Genomic DNA, 26,011 nt, shown 5'->3' with positions numbered 1-26,011 from the left:
ACCTACCTCAGGTTACTTGACTAAAGAACATAAAATAAAAGAATTGACCGCTATGGGAAATGGAAGTAACCATATAGCGCAGGCGAAGCTGCAATGGATAACTAGTATATAAATATATTTTATATATAAAATACAAAAACATTCTCTTTAGAAGGAATATCGCAAGAGAAATTAAAATAGATGAGATCGTGGAACCAATATAACTGTCAAGCAGTGTTCCTTCTTAGCTGTGTGCATATGTGCGTGCACATAGATTTTAAACAAATGGCACACATGAAAAATATTTGCGCGCACAAAGAGCTTTGGTTTGCTGATTTTTCAAAAATTAAAAATTGATATGTTAGTTGAAATTAACCAGCAAGTATAAAATCTGTGTAGATAGCAGCAATTGTCAGTGGTAACTGGCGAGGCCATGGAATAGTGATGCTCATTTGACAGCTGCGCAGCTAATTCTGGGAATCCCTGTTAAGCTTATGGCGCCATGTGTTCATAAGATTGCATCATTGTTTAAGCTGCTAATATCTTATTTGTGTTAAAATCATAATTATTTACTGACATTTTGTTATTAAATATTAAATTTATCAGACTTTCATTGAAATAATTTTATTAAAATAACTGGTGCACTAAATAATTAGTTGTATAATATAAGTGTTTGTTTAATAATAACCTTAGGGTTCAAAATTTTAAATCTAAGTTTGTTCATAAATTAAATTACCAAAATCCTAAATTATCTTGTTAAAAATTGAAAAAAGTTTAAAAAGAAAAAAAACAGCTCGTAAAAAGTACGAATTCAGTTGAAAGAAATATTTACATTTCATCAAGAAAATGGTGTAATTGGTGTTTATTGTCATGATGGACAGGGTGGACCTGGACAGTCATATAGTGACTTTGTTACTGAAAAAATGTGGGATGGTGTTTGGAAATTGGACTATTAATAATTGCTATTAATTAATGCTATGTGGTGTTATTGTGGAAATAAGTGCTATTTAATTAGTAAATGCCACTCTGAAAGTGTACAAAAGTTAAGAAGTAAAAATATCTTATTACAAACAATTGATTAACTATTTTTATTAAATGATACACCAGATGACCACAAGCAAAAAAATTAAATCCTGAGGAAGTAAAAATTTTAATTGATAATTTATTATTGGCAGTAATAATGAACATTTCTTTTCATTCAGTTCAAGAGATAAATAACTACATGACAAAATATGTCAAAATGCCAGAAAGTTGGCAGAGTAAAAATTATGCCTTTTCATTTTTAGAAGTAGTTAGTTAATACAGTAGTAAAAAAAGAGATGATAAATGAAATTAAAATTGCTGATTTTCATCCCTTAATTATTGATGAAAGTACAGATATTTCTACAACAGAATGTTTAATTTTATATTTTAAATCATTGAGAAAATCTAATCAATATAAAACAATTTTAGGCGGAATAACCCAATTCCTGTGATTCCTTTTCAATTTCTCTGCAATTTTACAATTTTATTTAGACAATCAGATTGATTTACAAAAGCTCATTTTGTTTACTTTCTGATGGAGCTTCTGTGATGTTGGGAAAATAAAATTCTATAGCAGCTAAATTAAAACAGTGAACCACATTTGTTTCAACAACATGTGTTGCATATCGTTAAGATATGTACATTTCTGATGCTTGGAAAGAAGTTAAAGTGACAAAAGATATTAAGTCTGTGGTAAGAACTATTTATACTCTTATTCTCAAGATCTACAATGAAGTGAAATAAATTTAAAGATTGATGCTTCTGAAAATGAAGCTATAATTTTCAAGGCCATCAATGAGGCAAGGTAACCCACCTTGCTTCATTGCTCTTTACAGCAAAATGCCTCGATAACCACCAAGGCATTTTGCTGTAAAGGCGATAATTAGTATGCTTTAATGAATCGCTTCTCGGCCTCTGGTCCCGTACTGTAAACTTGCTTTGCAATACTGGTGCGATTTTCTGCAAGAAGAATGTTCTACATACACGTCGTCAGGGCTGTACAACGATCGGTGGCAGTTACTTAGCCTGCGTTGCTGTGAAGTATTATAAGGAACAGCGGTGTCGTGTGTTGAAAGGAGGGCCACCGTCGGCCAAATAAGGAGATTTTCTTTGTGTGTTGGTGTCCCCATCTTTGTAGTTTGTGAGGCCAAGCAAAGTTCCAGATCCTCTGGCAGGCTCGGGAAGCGATTTCGCTCCGACCTTGCCAGTGGTCTATAGTAGGAGCTTTTAAGCTTTGATTGTTTCGAGCAGGTTGCGTAAGGACAGGTGGCCTTGCTCGGAGGAATAACTAAGCGAAAAACACCCACCTGTTTTGTAATAGGTGATAGGATTCTTTCAAATTGCAGCTGTTGTACCTGGCAGTGCAGTTGGTGTATTTTCTCATTGCTAAGCTGCTGTGGAGCAATCCGAGGGAGATTGCCTCGAGAACGTGGTTGTTTTAGCCAAGGACTTGGTTACTAGTGACCCCTTTCTACCAAAATAAACTCAAAAAAGGAATCACACATTTCGGTCGAGTTTCGACAATTCCTTTCTTTTTCCTGGTTAGCATCAGGTAATTACCGTTAAGATAATACTTCAGAGGATGAATGAGGATGATATGTATGAGTGTAAATGAAGTGTAGTCTTGTACAGTCTCATTTCAATCATTCCTGAGATGTGTGGTTAATTGAAACCCAACCACCAAAGAACACCATATCCACGATCTAGTATTCAAATTCGTGTAAAAATAACTGACTTTACTAGTACTTGAACGCTGGAACTCTCGACTTCCAAATCAGCTGATATGGGAAGACGCGTTTACCACTAGACCAACCCAGTGGCTTAGAGTTTCGACAGTTAGTTGACTCGTACCTTTCCAAGTGTGCTTTGATGGTTTCTGATCTGGCATTAAAATGCGAGGGCCTCCAGGGCGCTAACCGAGCCCTAGATTCGGTCGTTGATCGACTATCTGGCAAGATGGAAGAAGTCAGGACTTCAAACCGATAACAGGGAGGGTCCTTGGCGAGATCCTTACCTCTTTAAAACGGGTGTAGATGAAGGTGAAAAAGCCTGTCTCCTTCGCTGCAGCAACAGCCGCACCTGGGCCTAAGCGGGTTAGTCCCCGCCGCCAGTTCAGGAGTCGGCTAACAAAATTAAGCGAACCACCGTCAAGGTGGTCCCAGTAACGCCTGGTCCGGGGGCTTCATCTACGATGACGGAGCTGACCCTGAAGAAGGTCCTGGATCCACGGAGAGAAAAGTTCAAGATCTCCCAGGTCACAAAAACAATTATATGTCCTGGAGGTCGTAATTGCGCAGCAGACGAAGCAGCTGCTGGAGGCCGACGTTCTGAAGAAGAACGGGCTGAAGGCTTAGTTTCTGGCCGAATGGAGGCTTCAAATATTAGTGTATGATTTACCAAGGGCAACGAGGCCAGAGGAGCATGAAATCCTCAAGGCGATACACAGCCAAAATCCAGTGTTGGATATGGCTGTTGAGGACTTTCTCAAGGGAACCAGGGTGATCCGACAGTTGCAGGAGAAGGAAGCCTCAAAGAACCACTGTGTGATTGAGACCTTGCCTAAGATCCGGCAGGTCTTGGTGGCCAGTGGCCAGCTGTTCCTTTGGTGGACCTCTTGCAGGGCCGCTGACCATACAGAAGTACCCCGGTGCTTCAAATGTCTAGGCTTTGGTCACACCTCTCTCCGTTGTAGGGCACAGTTAGAGATGTCTGGCTATTGCGCCCGTGCAGGGCACAGGGCAGTTAATTGTCCTACTAAGACCGCGCCTGCAAATTGCGCTTCTTGTGCCTTGTTGAAAGACTTCGATGCCGGACAGGGCAGACAATGAAGGTCGCACGAAATAGCACGGGCGAAGATCGAGCATAATACGGCGTATGGCGACGCTTGAATTGGGGGGAAGCTTTCGAGTAGGGTCGTCACTATATTGAACCCTTACGCCTGGGGCAGATAAACCTGCACGATTCCCGGGCGGCCACCAATGAAGCCATGAGAATCCTCCATGAGGATATTACCTAGAGGTCCTCTTGATCCAGGAGCTGTACACGGTCGGCGATAGGGTGGTCGGCTTCCACGGGGTTGATGTTATTGATTCTCGTGGGGAACGGCCGCTCTCTGCGATCGTAGTCGGCTCGGTCTCGTTGGGTGTCTTCTGGATGCCTCAGTTTTCTGACGAGCAATTCACCATCGTGCGAGTCACGAGGGGTACGCTCGATGTTGGACTGGTGTCAAAATACTTCCAACTTGGATGTAATGTCGATGACTTGTTGGCGAAGTTGGGGCGGATTCTGGACAGTCTCCCAGGCAAGAGTGCTGGTTGCTCTGGACGCTAATGCCAAGTCTTCCGCCTGGGGTTCACCGCTCACTGACTCCAGAGGGGCTAGTCTCGCACAGTTCGTTGAAGCCAAGAACCTCTACTTGCTTAACGAGCCAGAACAACCGCCAACTTTCTCTTTCGAACTGGGGGAAAGTTACATCGACATCACCTTGGTGACGGCCGATCTCCTTAAGTGTACAAGTAGTTGGACTGGCTGGCCCCGAGGCCAGTGTGAGTGACCATAGACTTATAACCTATGAGATCGCTTACGGTGGTGGTCCAAGACCTCCAGATTCAGGTCGCTATAACCTAAGGGGCCTAGATCAGGACAGGCTGCAGCTGCCTTTCAGGAGTTGGAATGGCGCAGGGAGGAGTTGGAATTTATAGCTGAACAATTCGGCCGGGCCATCAAGACTGGCTGCGATGCCAGTCTTGATTGCCAGATGATTGGTGGCCTCAGCTAATGGACTGACCCTTAGGTAGTGGCCAGTCCACTGATCGGAGAGTGTCTGGAGCTGTCATGACCGCTGCTTCCAGAGAACAGTCTGTTAAACGCAGGCAGAAAACGGGAAAAAAGTAGTGTTCCTCTGACCTTAGCATGCTGCGTGCAGGAGTTAGGTCTGCTAGGAGAAGATACCAGCGTCGCCCCCTAATGGGGATTATCGTATATGACGTGCGTTCTGAGGATCTACCGGCGCGCCCGTAATGAGTACATTCATATCATCAAGGAAGCCAAACTCAGTTTTGGTAAGACTCCATGCGCGAGTTGTAGCGCAACACTTGGCAGCTAGCGAAATCATGTTACCGGCCAAAAAGCCATTGCATGTGCAGTTCAGTGTTCGATGCGGTTTGTCACCAAACTTTAACATCTGTGGTTACTTACCAGGCGTTTCTGGATACTCTGGGGGTTGCTTTCCGACTTGTTGGAAGGTGGCTTTGGTGAGGGTGCTCTTAAAATCACAAAAGGATGTGAGGTCAACAGTTAAAGACCCACCAGCCTCTTGCCGGTAATCAGCAAGTTTGAAAGACTGCTTGTGGAACGGCTCTGGGAAAACATCGATATGAATTCGCTTCTAAATCAAGACCAGTATTGGCTTCATGAAAGGGGTTGGCACCGAGGATTGCATCTAAAATGCTCTTGCCGAGGTGGAAAGTGCCAACTGTAAATATGTTTTGGCAATTTTTATTAACATAGGTGCAGCATTTCCTTCTCTGTGTTGGAGTTCTGCCCTCTATGAGTTGCAATGCCATAATGTTCCCATAGCCTTGCAGGCCATGGTACGTGATTAGTTGTCTGATATATGGTTCTGTTTAAGGATGTGCACCTAGTTGTGGAAAAGTCCGTCACCAGGGGAAGCCCGCAGAGCTCCATTCTCGGCCCCTTGCTGTGGAACCTGGCATTTGACGGATTTTTGGGACTGACATTTCTGGAAGGGGTCACAAACCAGGCTTTCGCCGATGACTGTCTCCTGTTAGTTCGTAGTAACTCACGACCGCAGCTGGAAGACCGAGCGCAGGCGGATTTGTCAACCGCAGAGGGCTGGATGGACATTCAAAATTTAAAGATTTCCATGCCCAAGACGAAGTTTATGTTTCTCAAGTGTGCAGACAGGCAAATTATCATACAGTCGTAATCCCCATATTAAGTATAAAGGCTGTGTAATCAGCCGAGTTCGAGTTCATAAGTACCTTGGTGTTTTGTTTGATGACAAGTTGCTGTTTAGCAACTACATTAGGCAAGTAGCGGCGGACACCATCTCTGTGATGTACAAGCTTAGGAGGATTGCTCAAAAGGTTACGGGCAATCGGGTTGTCATTTGTACATGGTGTACTGAGGTGTCTTTGAAAGTATGCAGCATCCGCTTGGGCACATAGTTTGGAAAGAAATCTAGCCCTTATTCAAAATTTAAGGAGTGTCCAGCACAGAGCCTTAATTGTATGCAATGGTGTTTTTAAAGTAACCTTCTACGAGGCTACCACTATATTGGGAAAGGCTCTCCCAATCAATTTAGTGGTGAAAGTTCAAGCGGCCATGTGGAAATTGCAAAGAGGCAGGGTGGCCGAGGTATTTGGAATGCGGTTTCAAGCCAGGCTTGTACCAGAGTGGAATGGTGATCTCAATGCACAGATTCTAAATTTCAAGCAGTTGCCCATCTCTCGCCTGTGGAGGAGGCTATAGCCTCAATGGAAGCATGGCAGCAAGAATGGCACGCCACGACTAAGGGGAGGTCCTTGTATAGATTTATACAGGATCTGGGAGGATGGTGCGCCTCTCCATTGTTTTTAAGGGCAACAGGAGCCCAAGTGCTCTCAAACTATGTCAATTTAAACCAATATTTGTTTCGGTTTCTCCTGGCAGCTGATGACCTATGTGTCTGCAGGGAGGTCCAGTCGAACAAACACATGTTGTTTGACTGGACCAATACATGTTGCCCAGCTCTTGGTGGGGCCAGAACTCAGGCCACCCTGGAACTTAGAGGTCAAGGGGAAAATTGGCCACTCACAAGCAACGAGCCAATGTGGCATTGTCGGATCATGTGAGAATTCCTTGATACGGTTGCTTTGTTCAACCAACATCAGTAGTTTGCCTAAGTGAAAAGACTTCTACCGTGCTGTTGTAGGAAACTAATTGAGAGATATGGCTGGCTACCAGCCAGATTAAAGCTCCAAGCGCTTAATGGTGGACAGGTACTTACTGGCATTCAGCAGCCTAGGTGTGGCAGCAGATTGCTGTCTTTGATGAAATAAATTTAATTATTGATAGTCATATATGTTTTAGAAGTTGACGGGGTGCGCCCCTACCCATTTTAGTGATGTATGACAAGTGGGCAGTGGGACACGCAAGCAAGTGGTGGGTGGTACCATGCTTATTCCGCTTACGCTTTTAGGTTAGTTCTAGGAGCTAGTTAGGACACTGGTCGCTAAACTGTATCGAGGCTCAGTAGCCGTTTGTGGCACAAACATTCAGTCTTATGCTTTAGGGTGACCAACCGAATGGGGTGGTGGCAGGAGAAATGTCAAACAAACCAAATACTTTAATGAAGATAAAGATTATGTAATTCCAAAATTCTGTTAAGAAAAATTAGAAAATATTGAATTTCAAAATAATTTAGAAATTTTAAATACAATTTTGGAAGAACTTTGTGCATAATTTTTCAGTGCCAGGAGCTAACGCCACTTGGTTTCAATTTGTTCGTGCAAAAATAAATAAAGTTAAAGAACAATATTGTATTGGCAATATTGCCTGGAGCAGTAAGGTGAGCATGTTTTTCCAAAAAGCTATTGACCAGAATATTGTAGTAAATAAAAATGATATGCTAAAATTTATTAATTTACTGTGTGAAAATTTAGAAGAAAGATTTCCAAAAGATGAGGTATAAGATTGGATAACCTTTTTTTGTAACAGCTTTGTCATCATGCGATTTTGGTTGTGGAATATCAGACACTGATATGGATTATCACAAACTGTGCTCCATTATGTTGTAGTACAATAAATTTTGACAATGGAGTGGTTCCAAAATTGTGTCAACATGTGATAAAAGAATGAAGCTAAGTAAGGTAAACAGTACTAACATAGAAACTATAGTGATCTTAGCAGATAAGTTAATAATAATTATTTTAATAACAAGAATTTCAATCAATTGTTTAAAATTTATATATATTTATTTATTTATATTTTAATTATCTAACTATTTAAGTGATTATTATTTTTTTTTAATTGTAGAATTTATTAATAATAAACAATAGTGAGTTAATTACCTACAGTTGAAAAAAATTAAAACCAGATTATTTTTTTACAAGGTAAATCATTAAACTTTTCCAGTTTTTTTCATTCAAATGTCTTAACCAATTAATGCCGATTTTAAATGTATTTAATTTTAAAATTATAATTACAATTTTAAATTATATCTAATTCAGCTGTGGACACCACAGAGCTGTGTGTTAAGTGGTTAATAGGTATTTGTTACACAGTAATATATATTAGACTGCTTTTTGTTTATAATTTTTTTTATGTTGTATGCAAAAAAATGTTGTAATTGCTCAACAAAGATTTTTTTATTTTTGAAGAACAGCACACAAAAAAAAATACACACACAGGTCACTAAAAATTAGGGGAACACTGCTGTCAAGTATTTTCATAAGAAAAACCTGCCAATGAATATTGTGTATCATGGCAAAAAGAAGAATCTTAAAAACAAAAACTTAAACTAAGAGAAAGTAATAGATGCTTTATATTCTGACCATATGTGATTATTATAATAAAACTAATAACTGCTGATGCGTATAAAGTTTACAGTATGTCTTTATTAGTAAATTCCTTTTTAGCATTTCTAATGATATCTAGCTATTTAAGAATAAAAAGATTGTACTTCAGTAAATGTTGTAGCGTTTAATTTATCTCTTTTTTTACAGGAAAGAATAGTTATTCAGAATGATGAGTGGGTTGTTGTGGTACCATTTTGGGCAGTATGGCCGTATGAAACAATGGTTTTGCCAAAAAAACATGTCCTTCGCTTTCTAGATTTGAGTGCTATACAGAAAACTGCTCTTGCTGATATTATGAAGAAAATAACCATTAAGTATGATAATTTGTTTCACGTGTCATTTCCATATTCAATGGGATGGCATGGTAAGTTATTATCTCTTTAATTTTCTCTATTTTTTTAATGTTATTATTTATATTAGGATTTTGCAGTGTTATTACAACAAAACCTTTCATAAGGAATATTTTGTTTGTATAGATAAACTGTTTAGGGTAATCCATTACAGTTCCTATAAGCTGGAGTTGGTAATATGTGTTTAAATGGAAATGTTTCTTTTATGTTGCCTGCACAATTTTTAAAGACTGCACATACAGCACACATAATGTGCACATAAACATGCTTTTTATTAACACTCAAAAGAACTCATAGGAGTTTTAGAATTTGTTACCATGTAGTAGTTAATTGTTAATTTTGATTTCATCAACACAAGATCAATATAAGTTTGTAAGGGAAATAATCAACTGATGTATTGTAGAAGAATAGTTCAAATTGTATATCGCACTTAACTACATCCTATATTCTTATTCAACAGTTCTTGTTTAATTTATACATACTCTAGTTAGTACTTTATTTAATATAAACTTGTTAATTTTTTATTTTGAAGCTCACAATTATATATTAATTAATTTCTTGATACTATTATAACAGGACCAGTGTAACAGTCCAGAGTAACAAATTTCTTCCAGTTAAAAAGAAAGAAAGAGAAGATAATAATGAAAAGAAAAATCCAGAAGGAACTAAAAGGGATTCTTTTCTTAGAGTAACAGATCCATTTAACATTCTGTTCTTTGTAGTTTTTAGTTTTCATCATAGTTTTAACTATATTTTGCTAATATTTTAATACCGTAGATAATAATAACAAGAAGCCTCTTGTTGATGTTAATGTGAAAGTGTTTTTCGCCAAAAAAAATCTTTCTAATATAGACATTGGTACCTCTAAAAGCTGTTGTTCAACCAGAAGGGTTACTGGACCATAATAATAACTTACACAAAAATTTAAAGTTGTGGAAAATGAAAATTATATTATGCTTTAACAATTAAAGAGACAGGTTGGGTACTGGTTCTGCAGGCGAGGGGATATAAATAGTGCCAGGGACCAGCAGAGAGAGTCACTATTTCTGGAAGGTTGTATTCAGTGCACCTGTAATAACAGCGATATCAGTAAGTACGTCGTAACTACAAGTGCAGAGTATGTCATGAGTTTACCAGTGTGGACAGTGGGTGAATACAAGAAGTTGTTCAGTGAGTTATTGGTAAACTGTAGTGAAAGTGACAGTATTATATTCATTCATAAAGTGTAGGGTAGTTCTTTTATAAACAGTAAAGTAATAATATTTGCAAAAATTGAATTATATGAACTTCAGACATTTCTAGTGTTATCTTATTAATGTAATGTGAATTTTTAGCAGTCATTAAAACATTTTTAGTAAATTAGACTGTATTGTGGTTTTTATAATTTAATTGTTAATAAATTTTGTCTTTTTATTAGAATTCCAATTTTTTATGTTATATATTATTGTCATTATTATTATTTATTTTATTTTATATGTTTCTAGAATTATAAATTGTATTTGTAAGAAATTGTCATGTTTGTTAGTCTCTCAATATCCTGAGTGAACCATGAACATGTGACAATATCTATTGTAATCAATGCTATTCTTTATAAATAATTTTATTGAAGAATCAATATTATTAATTTCAGTTGATACTGAAGAAGTTAAAACTTGTATTAATAATATGAAGACTAAACATGCATTGTCCTCGCAAAATTATGAGGGTGATTTTGAAAGTAGCCTCCGTTGTAGCATAACATTAGTAATAGTGTTGGTGACACCACCATTGACACATTGGCATACTCTGAATAAGTGCATTTCCAGTTGTTATTGTGAGTCAGGTACTTTAACCTGTTTGCTTGCTATAACCTAAAAACATGAGCACTGCAATAGAAAATCTCATGAAATACGAGGTGCATGCTGTTATAAGATTTTGGGCACATAATGTTTCGGCAGCAGACATCCATTGTCAGTTGTATACTATGTATGGCCCAAATGTTACGAGTGACTGTATAGTGTGGCAGTAGATCTGATTTTAAAAAAATGGAAGGACAAAAATCCATGAAGATGAGAAGAGAGTTGTTGTTAGGCCTTTTGTTGTGAGTGATGATGATCTTGTCAGTGAAATTGACCAAAAAGTACGTGAAAATTGAAGATTCACCACCTCTGAATTTTTTGAACAATTCCTGAGAATATCTCATATGGTTTTGTAAGAGATTGTCATTGATAAATTAGGCTGCTGGGAGTTCTGTGCTCGGTGAGTTCCAAAAATGCTCACAGAGATCCATTGAACCAAACAAATGGGCTCTGCCTTAGACTTACTTTCACGCTAAGATGTGGCAGGAGAAAGGTTTTTGAAGAGAATTGTGATTGGGGATGAAATTTGGGTGGTCTATGTGAACGCCAAAACAAAACAACAATCAATAGCCTGGGGCCATACCAGTTCTCCACGCAAGGCAAAGAAAACCCACCAAACTTTGTGAGTGAGGAAGGTTATCGCTACAGTTTTTTGGGATGTCAATGGGGTTCTAGTTGATTTTATGGAACATGGTACGAAAATTACTTCAGCAGTGTGCCATAAAACTTTGAAGAAATGTAGGCGATTCATTCAGAACAAATGTCGCAGTATGCTGTCATCTTGTGGTTTTTTTTTGCATAACAACACTCATCCCCACAGTGTTTGAAGAACTCAACAACTTCTGAATCAATTCCAATGGGACATTTTTGACATCCTCCTTATAGCCTAGACTTGGCATCGACTGATTTTCATCTCTTCACTCACCTAAAGAAATGGCTTTCATTGCAGTACTCAAATGATGATAACAAACTTCAAAATGCCGTGAAAGGTTGGCTAGGTATCCAGGCAGCTGAATTTCACGAAGAAGGTTTTAAATTAGTGAAATGCTACATACAATTCAAGCATAAAAATGTTTGAATTTAAATTGTGACTATGTTGAAAAATAGTTAAAAGCTGTAATTTTACTTTGTATACAGTAAAATATTTTTATCTATGCAGGTGTTTTTATTTATAGCCAAGCGGAAGTTACTTTACGAACCACCCTTGTAATTTATGATTCACAGTATTTCCCAGTTATCCAGATTCTGTTGGTATTTCCCCCTTAATTTCTTGAGTTACAAAATATTAGACCATTAGTGCTTCATTTTTAAAAAAAAAAAATTGTGGAAAATCTGTTAATTGATGTAGTTGTGCTGCTAAAACTTTATTCTGCAACAAAATAAGTCATTAGCTAAATATGAAGTTTAGGATTAGGTTTTGACAAAAAAATTTCTCCTGCAATAAATTCAAAAATTATGAGGAAAGATTTTTTATTCATGACAGAAGGGATCCTTTCTTTTTGAAACAATTTCCCTCTTAAATTTTCTACACTCCCCCATGAAAATATTCCAACTACCTCTAATATATTAATATTCATTAATATATTTATATTACAATTCATTCTTTAAAAATACAATTAATTTTAATAATATTAGTAATGTACATAACATTGGCAGTCAAGCTGATCTTAAAAATATCTAACTTTGATTCTTCCTCCTGAAAACTTTGAACTACAGTAACACTAAGATTTCTCTTATTCAATGCGTGAGAAAAAACTGAAAAAGTTTAAATATTTCTGTTCAACTGTGTATGTTTTTCAGAACATGATCTGACAAACAAGAAGCCATTCTGAGTTAGGTAATTTTGAGTTTGCTGAAGATTTTTGTGGAACTTAACATAAAAATAGGGTAATTTCAATTTTTGTTAAAAAGTGCCTTTTCAATAAAGTTAAAAGTTACTGTACTATATACACATGGAAGAAATTAATTTTGAATGCTCTGCAATTCAGTTCCTTAGTCTAAAATTGATATTGATGTAACTTATAGATTTTCTGCTTCTTTTGAAACTGTTCTACATATAAACTATTGTAAACTAAAATTCTTAATAAACCCAGTGTCATAATTTATGGGGATTTTTTTTAACTTTGTAGGCAATTCTAATCTTGTAAAAAATTAATTATTAATTAAGGTTGTGGTAGATGCTATTTTGTTTCTGTTACAGATTTAATTAATAAATCTTTCAACAACAGAGTATTGCCCAGTTGCCATAAGACGTTTGTTGTTATTCCTCCCCTTAAGAAGGTTCAGCAGTTAATTTAGAAAATTATGGGCCAGATTTATTATTGTCCATATTTTCTAAATTATTTGAAAAAAAATTATGAAAAATAGATTTTTTGCATTTCTTGAAAAGCACAACATAGACAAACTTAGCAAGGTTTTAGGAAAAAACATTCTACTGTCATAAATATTTTGCAGTTTTTAGAAAGGTTTTAATTTAGTAGATTACAAAAAGTTCTGTACTCATTTTTTTATGTCAGCAAAGTATTAAATTTACTTTTCCAATCTTCTTTTACTGATTAAAAACAAAGTAGTGGGATATCAAAGGAGTTGCTTACAATTGGTTTTAAGTAATACCTTAACAACCATAAATAACCACTTGAAATTTTTCATCTTTTAATAAGAAACCCTGCTTGCAAATAAATTAAGTATTTTCTCACAGTAATTGTTTTTTGTATTCTTCATAATGTATTTTCAATATAGGAAATGTTTTTTTATTTTTTAACTACCTCAGGCCACAGTTTTTTCCAGCTGGCGTTTTATATTTTGGAATGGAATCGGTCTGATTGTTTAATGTTCATACTACTGTCAGGAATTGAAAGACTTACTTTTTTCAAATTTATTTTTTATTATTTTCTGTACTTGAACAATTAATGTGAAAATTAAATATGCAGTACTGGATAATAACAATACATGTACATTAAACATGTTAATTATTTACATGTTTTCTAATTTTTTTACTGTGAAAACCTAGATTGAAAGATATATCCTCATAACTTAATAAACTACTACTGTATTGTGACAAACATTCAGCATGATTTTGATAATGTCCACTGACAACACCTCTTTCTGTTTTTTTTTGTGTTCTGAAATATTACTCCATTTAATTATACACTTATTACTAGTGAAAAAAAGCTTAATTAATATTGTATCAAGGAACGTTTTATTATAGCTGGCCATAAAGTATTTGAGCCACAAATTGTTGGGTACCCCTTTCTCAGTGACATCAATCTGCTGTATACTAGAAAATTCTAAACTAGTAATCCATTAATTGGAATCTAGCTAAGTTTATTTATGTGAAATATATTTTTTTTTTATTAATACAGAATTTTTAATTACTTTTATTTTTATTTTGTAATTAAATGTGTATTTGTAGATGGATAAATAAAAATTATTTAATATTTCATTCTACTCATTTATTTTTACTGTTAATTTTTTTATTTTTAATTAATGTTTATTCTGAATTAAAGCTTGTTTAATATGTCTTTGTTAATATGTTTATTACAGGTGCTCCAACTGGCAGTAAACTTAAAGAAGATATGAAACATTGGGTATTTCATGGAATTTACTTTCCTCCATTATTACGATCTGCAACTGTTAAAAAATTCATGGTTGGGTAAGCATTTTTGGACAATTTTTCTTTTTTTATTCATTAGGTTGTTAATCCATTTGCATTGACTAGAGTAATTTGTGAACTTGTGTGAGCCTTCTTCATTTTGACGAATCTCACTCACTGCTATTATATGCACATATACTCTGTCAAATCTACCTCACAATGTTTTTTAAATGGATTATTATATTCTGATTCAGAGCCTCATGAATAATTCAATGAATATAACAGTAGAGATTTAGCATTTAGCATGCCAATACTAAGTGGAATTATAGGTTATGTTAATAATGATTGAGTGTGGCAAAATAATGATTATATTGTAAAAATATTTACTGATAATATGGGATGAGTGAAGGTGTTTTGAATGACATTGTTGCTTGAAAGTATAAGTTAATTAATAATTTTGAGTTCAATTTCTAACAACAATTTTCCATTATAGCTCAGCTGTTGAATTATAGTTTGAAAAAAAAACAGAATGTCCATTTTTTCCTGATGAGATGTTTCAAATTTTATTTTATGAGCAATCACTTCCTAACACTAATAGTTACTGAACTATTGAAAAATTAGAATGACCAGCATTTTAAATTTACAAACATAAAATTACTATATTAATTTATCCTGTAGAGAATATTAGTTTAAAAAAGATATGCCAATATTCATAAAAATAGTTAAATCTATTTAGAGGTATAAATTTATATTTTAAAAATACAAAATAGTTGTCAGATGGATAAAAATATTTTTTTGGGCCTAGGAACTTCTTGTATGATTTTAGCAACACACTGCTTAAATATTAATGATATTTTATTTATACTGTAAATATATTATGTTGAAAATGAGTAGAGAACATAAAACCCTTAAAACAAAAAAAAGACAAATATTGAATATTGAGAACATTTACTTCCAAGAAAAAGCTTGTCTTCAGTCATTTGACTGGTTTGATGCAGCTCTCCAAGATTACCTATCTAGTGCTAGTAGTTTCATTTCAGTATACCCTCTACATCCTACATCCCTAACAATTTTTTTTACATATTCCAAACGTGGCTTGCCTACACAATTTTTTCCTTCTACCTGTCCTTCCAATATTAAAGCGACTATTCCAGGATGCCTTAGTATGTAGTCTATAAGTCTGTCTCTTCTTTTAACTATATTTTTCCAAACGCTTCTTTCTTCATCTATTTGCCGCAATACCTCTTCATTTGTCACTTTATCCACCCGTCTGATTTTTAACATTCTCCTATAGCACCGCATTTCAAAAGCTTCTAATCTTTTCTTGTCAGATAATCCGATCGTCCAAGTTTCACTTCCATATAAAGCGACCCTCCAAACATATACTATCAAAAATCTTTTCCTGACATTTAAATTAATTTTTGATGTAAACAAATTATATTTCTGACTGAAGGCTCGTTTCGCTTGTGCTATTCGGCATTTTATATCGCTCCTGCTTCGTCCATCTTTAGTAATTCTACTTCCCAAATAACAAAATTCTTCTACCTCCATAATCTTTTCTCCTCCTATTTTCACATTCAGTGCTCCATCTTTGTTATTTCTACTACATTTCATTACTTTCGTTTTGTTCTTGTTTATTTTCATGCGCTAGTTCTTGCGTTGGACTTCATCCATGCCATTCATTGTTTCTTCTAAATCCTTTTTACTCTCAGCTAGAATTACTATATCATCAGCAAATCGTAGCATTTTTATCTTCTCACCTTGTAATGTTACTCCGAATCTAAATTGTTCTTTAACATCATTAACTGCTAGTTCTATGTAAAGATTAAAAAGTAACAGGGATAAGGAACATCCTTATCGTACTTCCTTTCTTATTATGGCTTCTTACTTATGTTCTTCAATTATTACTGTTGCTGTTTGGTTCCTGTAAATGTTAGCAATTGTTCTTCTACCTCTGTATTCGAACCCTAATTTTTTTATAATGCTGAACATTTTATTCCAGTCTACGTTATCGAATGCCTTTTCTAGGTCTATAAATGCAAAGTATGTCGATTTGTTTTTCTTTAATCTTCCTTCTACTATTAATCTAAGGACTAAAATTGCTTCCCTTGTCCCTATACTTTTCCTGAAACCAAATTGGTCTTCTCCTAATACTTCTTCAACTCTCCTCTCAATTCTTCTGTATAGAATTCTAGTTAAGATTTTTGATGCATGACTAGTTAAACTAATTGTTCTGTATTCTTCACATTTATCTGCTCCTGCTTTCTTTGGTATCATGAATATAACACTATTTTTGAAGTCTGACGGAACTTCCCCTTTTTCATAAATATTACACACCAGTTTGTATAATCTATCCAATCGCTTTTTCACCTGCACTGCGCAGTAATTCTACAGGTATTCCGTTTATTCCAGGAGCCTTTCTGCCATTTAAATCTTTTAATGCTCTCTTAAATTCAGATCTCAGTATTGTTTCTCCCATTTCATCCTCCTCAACTTCCTCTTCTTCCTCTATAACACCATTTTCTAATTCATTTCCTCTGTATAACTTTACAATATATTCCACTCATCTGTCGACTTTACCTTTCGTATTATATATTGGTGTACCATCTTTGTTTAACACATTATTAGATTTTAATTTATGTACCCCAAAATTTTCCTTAACTTTCCTGTATGCTCCGTCTATTTTACCAATATTCATTTCTCTTTCCACTTCTGAACACTTTTCTTTAATCCACTCTTCTTTTGCTAGTTTGCACTTCCTGTTTACAGCATTTCTTAATTGTCGATAGTTCCTTTTACTTTCTTCATCTCTAGCATTCTTATATTTTCTACGTTCATCCATCAGCTGCAATATATCGTTTGAAACCCAAGGTTTTCGACCAGTTCTCTTTATTCCACCTAAGTTCGCTTCTGCTGATTTAAGAATTTCCTTTAAGAAAAAACTAAGTAACAAGTTTACATAATTATGGAAAAAGGTTACAATTAAAAAAAAGATATAAGCGGTAGAAAATTATAACATTTATAAATGTAAAATCAAAAAAGATCTAATAAAGGGAATTTGTACAAAAATAATTTTTTTTTTTATTATGGAAAGTTGTTACAGCTGTTGGTACAACTTAGTATCACTTGTCCAAGCCAAATTGGCACAAATATGTTCTAGGCGATGGTTGGGTAGCTAGCGTGGGGCTATAATATGCTATTCATGGAAGACAGTATACTTATGGTATAATAAATTGTACAGTATAATTTTTTTTTTATTATATAATAATGTTTAACTAATTTTTTTATACTAATTTACAGTATAATCTTTTTTTTTAGTATTGTTTACACAAATGTTTATCCAATCAATAAACAAATTCAAATCATGAATTTTAAAATTATTCTTAGTCTTATATTTATATAAAAAAATAAAAAGATTCATGACCGAATAAAACTGTACACAAATATTTAGCTAAGTTATTTTTACCACTTTTTTATTAACTCACTCTTAGACTATGTATGTGAGATTCATGGTACAGAACCTTTCAATCAAATTTTGAAGCACTTACGTTTAACCGTTCGCTCTGAAATTTTGCTTACAAGTTTGCTCGTGATAACACATTTTAACAACATTATCAAGTTGGTAAGATGCCCCTAATTTGCTAAATTGTAAAGTGAAAAAAAATGCCCCTTAAGCTTAAGCAATTTTGTTTACATGCATATTTTCTTAGTGACAGAAATTTTAAGTGAGATATATATTAGGGTATACAATTGCTACTAGAAATTCTGTACAGTAGCGACCAAAGTTATCGGAAAATTTAGTACTTGAAAATCATAAATATCTCAAATGGTCAGTCCTAATGCTCTGAAAACTTTTTTCAACCCCCTCAATAATTCTTCATCTGATCCCAGTGGTACTCATCAGATGATAATATTTTCAAGTGCCCCCGGGACACCGTTCGGAAATTGGGGAGGGGGAGCAATGGGTACCACCGTAATATCTCTGCAACTGCTCATCGGATTTCCACTATTCAATTGGTTTATATATTAGCAGGTCGAGCGCTAACTGCTTAATGCATCAGGTACACTCTTGATAAAAGGATCTGGAAATTAAATCATTTAGCCCTATGTTTTGATTGCACTTGCTCACTGTAAAATGTACTGATTCAATATTTCACTAAATACACCCAATCCTGTGCACTAGCACAGTTATAAAGTATAAACTTATGAAGACTAAAAAGTAGAAAATAAAAAATATATTTAAAAAAAAACTTTTTAAAAACCACTCTTAAATTAAATGCACTAAAAGTTCAAAAATAATTTTAGAACGATATCTCAGAATGGATTTGACAACAAGCTTTGATTGTGATAAGTAAGATTATGTGAAAGTCTTTCGCATAATCTATATGGATGATTGCTGCCACTGCATCAATTGTTGCTTTGTTACAGCATTAATTTATAGTATCTGAGTCTCATGTCTGGTCACAGTGTGGTTAAGTATTGACTCCTTCATTTTGGTAGTGATGCAAAACTGTTTATGCTGCAATAAGACATTTTTCTTTGTGTTCGTCTGGAACGTTTTGCCAACAATCTAATATACAACTTTCTTTAACCCAGGTTTTCTATTAAAATTTCATAAATCACTCGCTGAATGTGAAATGTTTGGAAATTCATTTAATAATTGTGAAACCCATCAGCTTTCATGAAGTTAATCATTCTTTTTTTAACAAAATCATTTGTGATCACAGACAGATCACTGCTACAATTTTCATCATGCATATTCATTCTGCCTTCTTGAAAAAACATATTTTTTTAACTTAACTTTTTTTTTTTTTTGAGTTCATCACCAGGGGAATCAGTTTTAATGATCTTTAGCGACATCCATTTAAGAATATTGATTTATAGCAGACGATTTTTATAATTTGATCAATCAAGTAACTTTAATGTGTTGGCAGTAATGTACAGTAGTGTGCAAATTAATCCAAACACAGATGTTGTTATTTAATAAAATATAACCTTATTTAAAAAAAAAATAATATCTGTACAATTTATGAATATCTAGTAATTAATATGTCCTTTATTCTTAATCAGTTTATTTTTGAGTCATTTTTTGATTATTGATCAAAGGTTTTCAATTGGTTTTAAGTGTGGGCAATTGCCTGGCCACAAGAGTACTTTGTTTTGTTCTTCAAAAACTTTTTCCACTATTTTGGCAGTATGACATGGCATGGCACAAAATCTTGTTGGAACACTCTGTTGCTTTGTGGGAATTTGTTACAACAACCCCTTTCCTTCAGAATCTTGATATATTCATCACTTTTCAACGTACCATTTACTGAAAGTAATGAAAAAGGGCCATCAGATGTGAAACAACCCTAAAAAAATTTCTTACATAAAAACATGACATCAGAAATCATAGCATTTTTCCAGTCTTCTTTGGTCTAGTTAGCAGTGCTTTGGCCCACAAGAGCCTTTTTTCCGCATTGGTGGTATTAAAAGCTGTTTTTTAGCTGGCCAATGAGCTTTCCATCCAGCTGCAAGAAGTTGGCATCATGTATAACTTGTTACACTGGCTGCTTAAGTCCTCAGCAGATAATTTTGGCTCAAGTTTATTTTTTCTCGCTAATAGCTGATCCTGCGTAGGAGTAGTTTTACGGCCACATTTGCCTTTCCTTTGAGGTGTAAGGGAACCAATTTTTTTAAATTGTTTTTAAATAGCACTTAATGTCCCTAGCAGAAGTTGTTTGTCATTATGTTATACTGATATGTTCAGAAAGAGCTACAATTTTTGAACATTTTCTTAGAGCATATGTTCATTATTATAATACATCAAAACACAGAACAAAAAATAGGAATAGGAAAATATTACTTTGTAATAAAAAATGAAATAAATTTTCATAAAACACTATAACATGAAAATTGCTAAATAACCAAAGACATAGAGAACTTAAAGAATGAGTATGATCAAGCAGTGTAGCCACAACATAGAAATAAACAAAAAATTCCCTGTGTACAGATTAATTAGCACACCATTGTAGATGAGCCAGCATTTAACATAAATAGTGAGGTGAAAAAACACTTGTTAACAGTATCAGTAATATTTAATTGTATCATTTTAGTATTTAAAGTAAGATATTAATTAAGGTACATAAAAAAATACACATCATTGATAAAAGATAAAATAAAATTCTTAAGGAGGAGATTTTATCCTTGAAATTTCAGATGCAAGTTATAATTCAACAAACTAAATGCTGTGCTATATAAATTACTAATATCCAAAAAAACTGAAAATTAAAATATACCTGATTTAATTTTAGCAATAAGCAGAATAATTGGAGTGATTTATTCACACCAAATAATCAAGATACTGAAAATTAGACTGCAAGTATGTAATAAATATATATCATTTGACCCACCTATTATTTTAGTTTCAAAATCTAAAAAAAAGAGTTAAATTAGGTTAATAGGAGCTAAAAAATTATATATCTTTTAAATAAACTGCTCTAATGATAATTTTTTTTTGTCTTCAGTCATTTGACTGGTTTCATGTTGGTATGTTCCAAACATTGCCTGCCTGCACAATTTTTCCTTTCTACCAGTCCCTCCAATATAAATGCGACTATTCCAGGATGCCTTAAGATGTGGGCTATAAGTCTGTCTCTTCTTTTAACTGGATCGGAACAGGCACCGGTACGAGTACGCAGCTGCCTTAACAGGGGTTGGAATGGCGCATTGAGCACAGTGAGGAGGTAGAATTGATGGCTGAGCAATTCGGCCAGGTATCAAGACGTTGCAATAGGGTCCTACAGTAGCTCTTGAAGTCATGTTACTGGCCAAATCCATTGCACATGCTGTCCAGTGTTTGGTGCAAGTTTGGTGGTCAGGACCACACATTAACATCTGTGGCGACTTACCAGGCGTTCCTGGATACTCTGTTTCCAGATGCTGTTGAGGGTGAAGCAAAAGTTGACGTCAGAACGGGTGAGACACCATTAACCCACCGGGTTGGTCTAGTGGTGAACGCATCTTCCCAAATCAGCTGATTTGGAAGTCGAGAGTTCCCAGCATTCAAGTCCTAGGATTTGAATTACACGGATTTGAATACTAGATCGTGGATACTGGTGTTCTTTGGTGGTTGGGTTTCAATTAACCACACATCTCAGGAATGGTCGAACTGAGACTGTACAAGACTACACTTCATTTACACTCATACATATCATCCTCTGAAGTATTATCTGAAAGGTAATTATCCGAGACTACACAGGAAAAAGAAAGAGTGAGACATCATTCTTTGGCATGCGGACTGTGGATCCCGTGGATATAGACTGAGTGGTTTCTTGAATGGCACTGAGAAAGGCACCGAGTATTGATCAACTTGACCCGGATATCTTGTGTCATCTGCTGCCTGTCATAAGAAAGCCGCTTGGCACGCTGTTCTCAGGGTGCCTTAGCTGGGGTTGCTTTCTGACTTGTTGGAAGGTGGCTTTGGTGAGGATGCTTTTAAAACCAAGAAAGGATCCGAGTGAGGTCGGCAGTTATTGGCCCATCAGCCTCTTGCTGGCTATCAGCAAGTTGCTAGAGAGGCTGGCTGTGGAACGGCTCTGGGAATGCATCAATATGAACTGTTTTCTAGATCAAGGCCAATATGGCTTCATGAAAGGGATTGGCACCAAGGATTGCATCTTAATTGCTCTTGTTGAGGTAGAAAGCGCCGACTGTAATTATGTTTTGACAGTTTTTATAGACATAGAGGCAGCATTTTCTTCCTTATGTTTGAGTTCTGTCCTCTATAAATTGGAACACCGCAATGTTCCTATAACCCTGCAGCCGTATTGCATGACTATTTGTCTAACTGAACAGCTATGTTTAGAGATGTGCACCTGGCTGTGTAAAAGTCCATCACCAATGGAAGCCTGCAGGGTTCCGTTCTTGGTCCCCTGCTGTGGAACCTGGTATTTGATGGATTTCTGGAACTGACATTACCAGAAGAGGTCACGGTCCAGACTTTTGCCAATCACTGTCTCCTGTTAGTGCATGGTAATTCTCAACTGCAACTAGAAGATTGGGCTCAGGCAGCTTTGTCAACCGCGGAGAGCTGGATGGACATGCAAAATTTAAAGATTTCTGTGCCCAAGATGAAGTTTATGCTTCTCAAGGCTCAAGGGTGCTGGCAAATTATCATACATTTGTAACCCCCACATTAAGTATAAAGGCTGTGTGATCAGCCAAGCTAAAGTTCATAAGTACCTAGGTGTTTTGTTTGATGAGAAGTTGCTGTTTAGCAACCTTATTAGGAAGTAGTGGTAAATGCCATGTCTGTGATGCACAAAGAGGATTGCTCAGAAGGATTAAGGGCTGTCGGACCATCATTTGTACATGGTGTACTGAGGTGTCTTCGAAATTATGGCCTCTTATGCTGCATCCATTTGGGCGCATAGGTTGGACAGAAATAGAGCTTATTCAGAATTTAAGTAGTGCCCAGTGCATTAAATTCCAGTGGTTGTTAAGCCTGGTTGTCCTTAAAACAATCTCCTACGAGGCTACCACTGTACTGGGAAAGGCTCTCCCAATTGATTTAGTGGTGAAAGTTTACGCAGTCATATGAAAGTTGCGAAGAGGCAGGGAGGCCGAGGTATTTGGGATGCGGTTTTAAGCCGAGCCTGTACCAGAGCAGAACGGTGATCAAAATGCACCAGTTCTAAATTTTGTTCAGTTGCCCACCTCACGCCTGCGAAGGAGGTTTTACAGCCTCGTGATGGCAGCAAGAATGACTCACTACGACTAAGGGAAGGTCCATCCTTGTATACATTTATACAGGACTTGGGGGGGATGGTATGTTTCTCCTTCGTTTTTAAGGGCAACAGGTGCCTAGTTGCTCTCTAACCATGCAAACTTGAACCAATATTTATTACAGTTCCACCTGGTTGCTAATGAGTGGTGTGTCTGTGGGGAGGTCCAGTCGAACGAACATATGATGTTCAACTGCCCAGCTCTGCACCCTGGAGCGTAAAGATCAAGGAGAAAATTGGCCACTCATAGCGGCGAGTCAATGTGGCGTGAGCTGCATTGTCAGATCATGTGGGTGTTCGTTGATGCCATTGCTTTGTTCAACCGACATCAGTAGTTTATTTAAGGAAAAGACTCCTCCCTCACTGCTATGGAAAGCTACCCAAGAGTTATAGCTGGCCATCAGACAATTAAGCTCCAAGCACTTTAATATTGGTGGACAGGTACTTGCTGGCATTCAGCAACCTAGGCATGGCACAAATTGCTATCTTGACAAGATGAATTTAATTTATTGAATGCCATATTTATTTTAGTAGTAAAATATTTATGTGCCTACCCATTTTAGAATACATTACAAGTGAGTAGCGGGACACAAAGCAAGTGGTGTTTGGCACCATGCTTAGTTTGCTCATGTAATTAGGTTAGCTCTAGGAAGTAATTAGGACATTGGTCATTAAACTGATTCGAGGCTCAGTAGTCGTATGTGGCACAGACATTCGGTCGTATGCTTTAGGTCGACCAAATGGGGTGGTGGCGGGAGAAGTGCCATGAAAATCAATCTTCTTTTTACTACATTTTTCCACATGCTTCTTTCTTCATCAATTTGCCACACCTCTTCATTTGTCATTTTATCCATCCATCTGATTAAGATTCTCCTATAGCACCACATTTCAGCGTCTAATCTTTTCTTCTCTGCTACTCTGATGGTCTAAGTTTCACTTCCATATAAAGCTACACTTCAAACATATACTTTCAAAAATGTTTTCCTGACGTTGAAATTAATTTTTAATGTAAGCAAATTATATTTCTGATTGAAAGCTCATTTCAAAAAAGAATGTCTATATGTAAGTAACTATAAGTCATCTGAAAGGAATATTGTTTTTTTGACAATGTAATTTTAATGCTTACTCTTTTACTAAGGCTCAAAAGAATCTTTAAAGTTCTGGAAGAATACTAAAATTGTTTAAAGGTTAATGTGGAGAAAAAAATTAACATTCAGTATAAGTGATGAATGAAGACATATTTTAATTGTATGTGTAAAATTGAGTTAATAAGGGGGTAGTCTGTTTAAAGGGGTAGATCCTCTGAAGTAATATCTTATAGTGGTTCCGCAGGTTAAACAGAAAAAAGAAAGATAGTATGTGTGCTTATTTGGAATATCCATCTCTGAGTTGGGTCTGTTTTTCCAGACTTATGGGATAACATATTTAAAGCTAGCAATGTAATCAGTTTATTATATTCTAAATAAATTAAGTGTAAGCGTAATTGACTGATGTTTAATTATGATACTTAATGCAATGTTAGAATCTGTTTATTTTAATTTGTCATGTAAATCACAAAGAGACACAAGGAGTTACTTGCGTCTTTTAAATATTACCATTCAATTGTAGGCGTTCTGTGAGTTATACATTTAAATTTAACTCCAGTTTAAGTTGCAATTTTATTGTATTGAATGCATGTGTTGTTACTCCATTTGGTAATGGAGTAACAAATGCATTTGTAATGCATTTGGTAATTTTGTTCAATTTACGGGATTAGATAGCTGATATACCTTCAGAGAGACCAGTTTTTTCCAGTTAAAAATTTAAATAATTTTTGTCTATTTTCTGCCTTTTTAGGTATGAGATGCTTGCTCAGAGTCAACGAGATCTGTCCGCTGAAAAAGCAGCTGCTATTTTACGTAATCTACCCGATGTTCATTATTCAAGAAGATAACTCCTTGCTTTCACTGAAAAGACTTGTAGTTACACATTGCAGATTTATGATATATAAAATATATTATAAATGTGTAATGATGTACACACTAATGATATATTACACTATATATATATAGTGTAATATATTTTATATTTACACATATATATTTATATATTATAGTGTAATATATTTTATATTTACACATATATATTTATATATTATAGTGTAATATATTTTATATTTACACATATATATTTATATATGTGTTAATAAATAAATATCATATATATATCTGATTGTATGTAATAACATTTTTACAGAGAAAGTGTTAATGCAATGAAGTATTCTCAGAAAAAAATTAGTTATACTATGAAAAGATTTTGTAAATCTGTAAAAAATATTCTACCTAAATGAAAGAATATAAGTAAAAAATGATTATTAAAATTAGCATTATTCTGAGTTTTTTATTGTTTACCATTGGTTTTTAATTTCTAACTATTAATTAATCAATAACTGGTAAGACCAAATATTAGTTAGTGTGAGGGTCATTCTAATATTAACAGAATTTGTTTACACAGCTTCTTTATTGATATTAGATAAAATTACTAATAAATCGCCTCATTTTTCTACATAGTTTCTTTCAAAAATACATTTTCTCAAAAATACATTCAGCTGTAAGTGTGAGAAAAATATTGATGTGTCAAATACCCAGTTAATAGAAAATATCACATATTGATTTTTTTGTCCCACCGAAAATTTTACAGTGCATAGCGTCGTAGAATATTTATATTGTTTATGTCTAAAAGCTAAAAATATTTACACTATTAAAGAAAAATTAACACAAAATTTGTAAAGGACACTGCTTGAACTTGTTTGAATGTGCATATACTTCTCAGAATAGCATTAGCACATGAGCAGAGTGTTGCTTGTTGAAGCAATTTGAACATGCATAGACTTGCTTATTTA

The 26,011-nt window shown here is 35.1% G+C and overlaps 1 protein-coding gene across 2 annotated transcripts in view; it reads left to right on the top strand.

Moving 5' to 3' along the window:
• The window catches only part of Galt (Galactose-1-phosphate uridylyltransferase), a 56,620-nt gene extending 31,128 nt beyond the window's left edge, over positions 1–25,492 (top strand). For both annotated transcript variants that reach the window (XM_075361848.1, XM_075361800.1), the window contains exons 5-7: positions 8,730–8,946; positions 14,314–14,422; positions 24,967–25,492. In XM_075361848.1, the coding sequence (XP_075217963.1) occupies positions 8,730–8,946; positions 14,314–14,422; positions 24,967–25,063 (423 nt within the window). In that variant the 3' untranslated portion in view covers positions 25,064–25,492. The remainder of the gene's footprint in view (positions 1–8,729; positions 8,947–14,313; positions 14,423–24,966) is intronic.
• The last annotated feature ends 519 nt before the right edge of the window (positions 25,493–26,011 follow it).

This window comes from Lycorma delicatula, chromosome 1, assembly GCF_047948215.1.
Source record: "Lycorma delicatula isolate Av1 chromosome 1, ASM4794821v1, whole genome shotgun sequence".
NCBI classification, from domain to species: Eukaryota; Metazoa; Arthropoda; class Insecta; order Hemiptera; family Fulgoridae; genus Lycorma; species Lycorma delicatula.
Note: the sequence above shows the minus strand (reverse complement) of the source record. Positions and strands in the feature narration are given on the sequence as shown.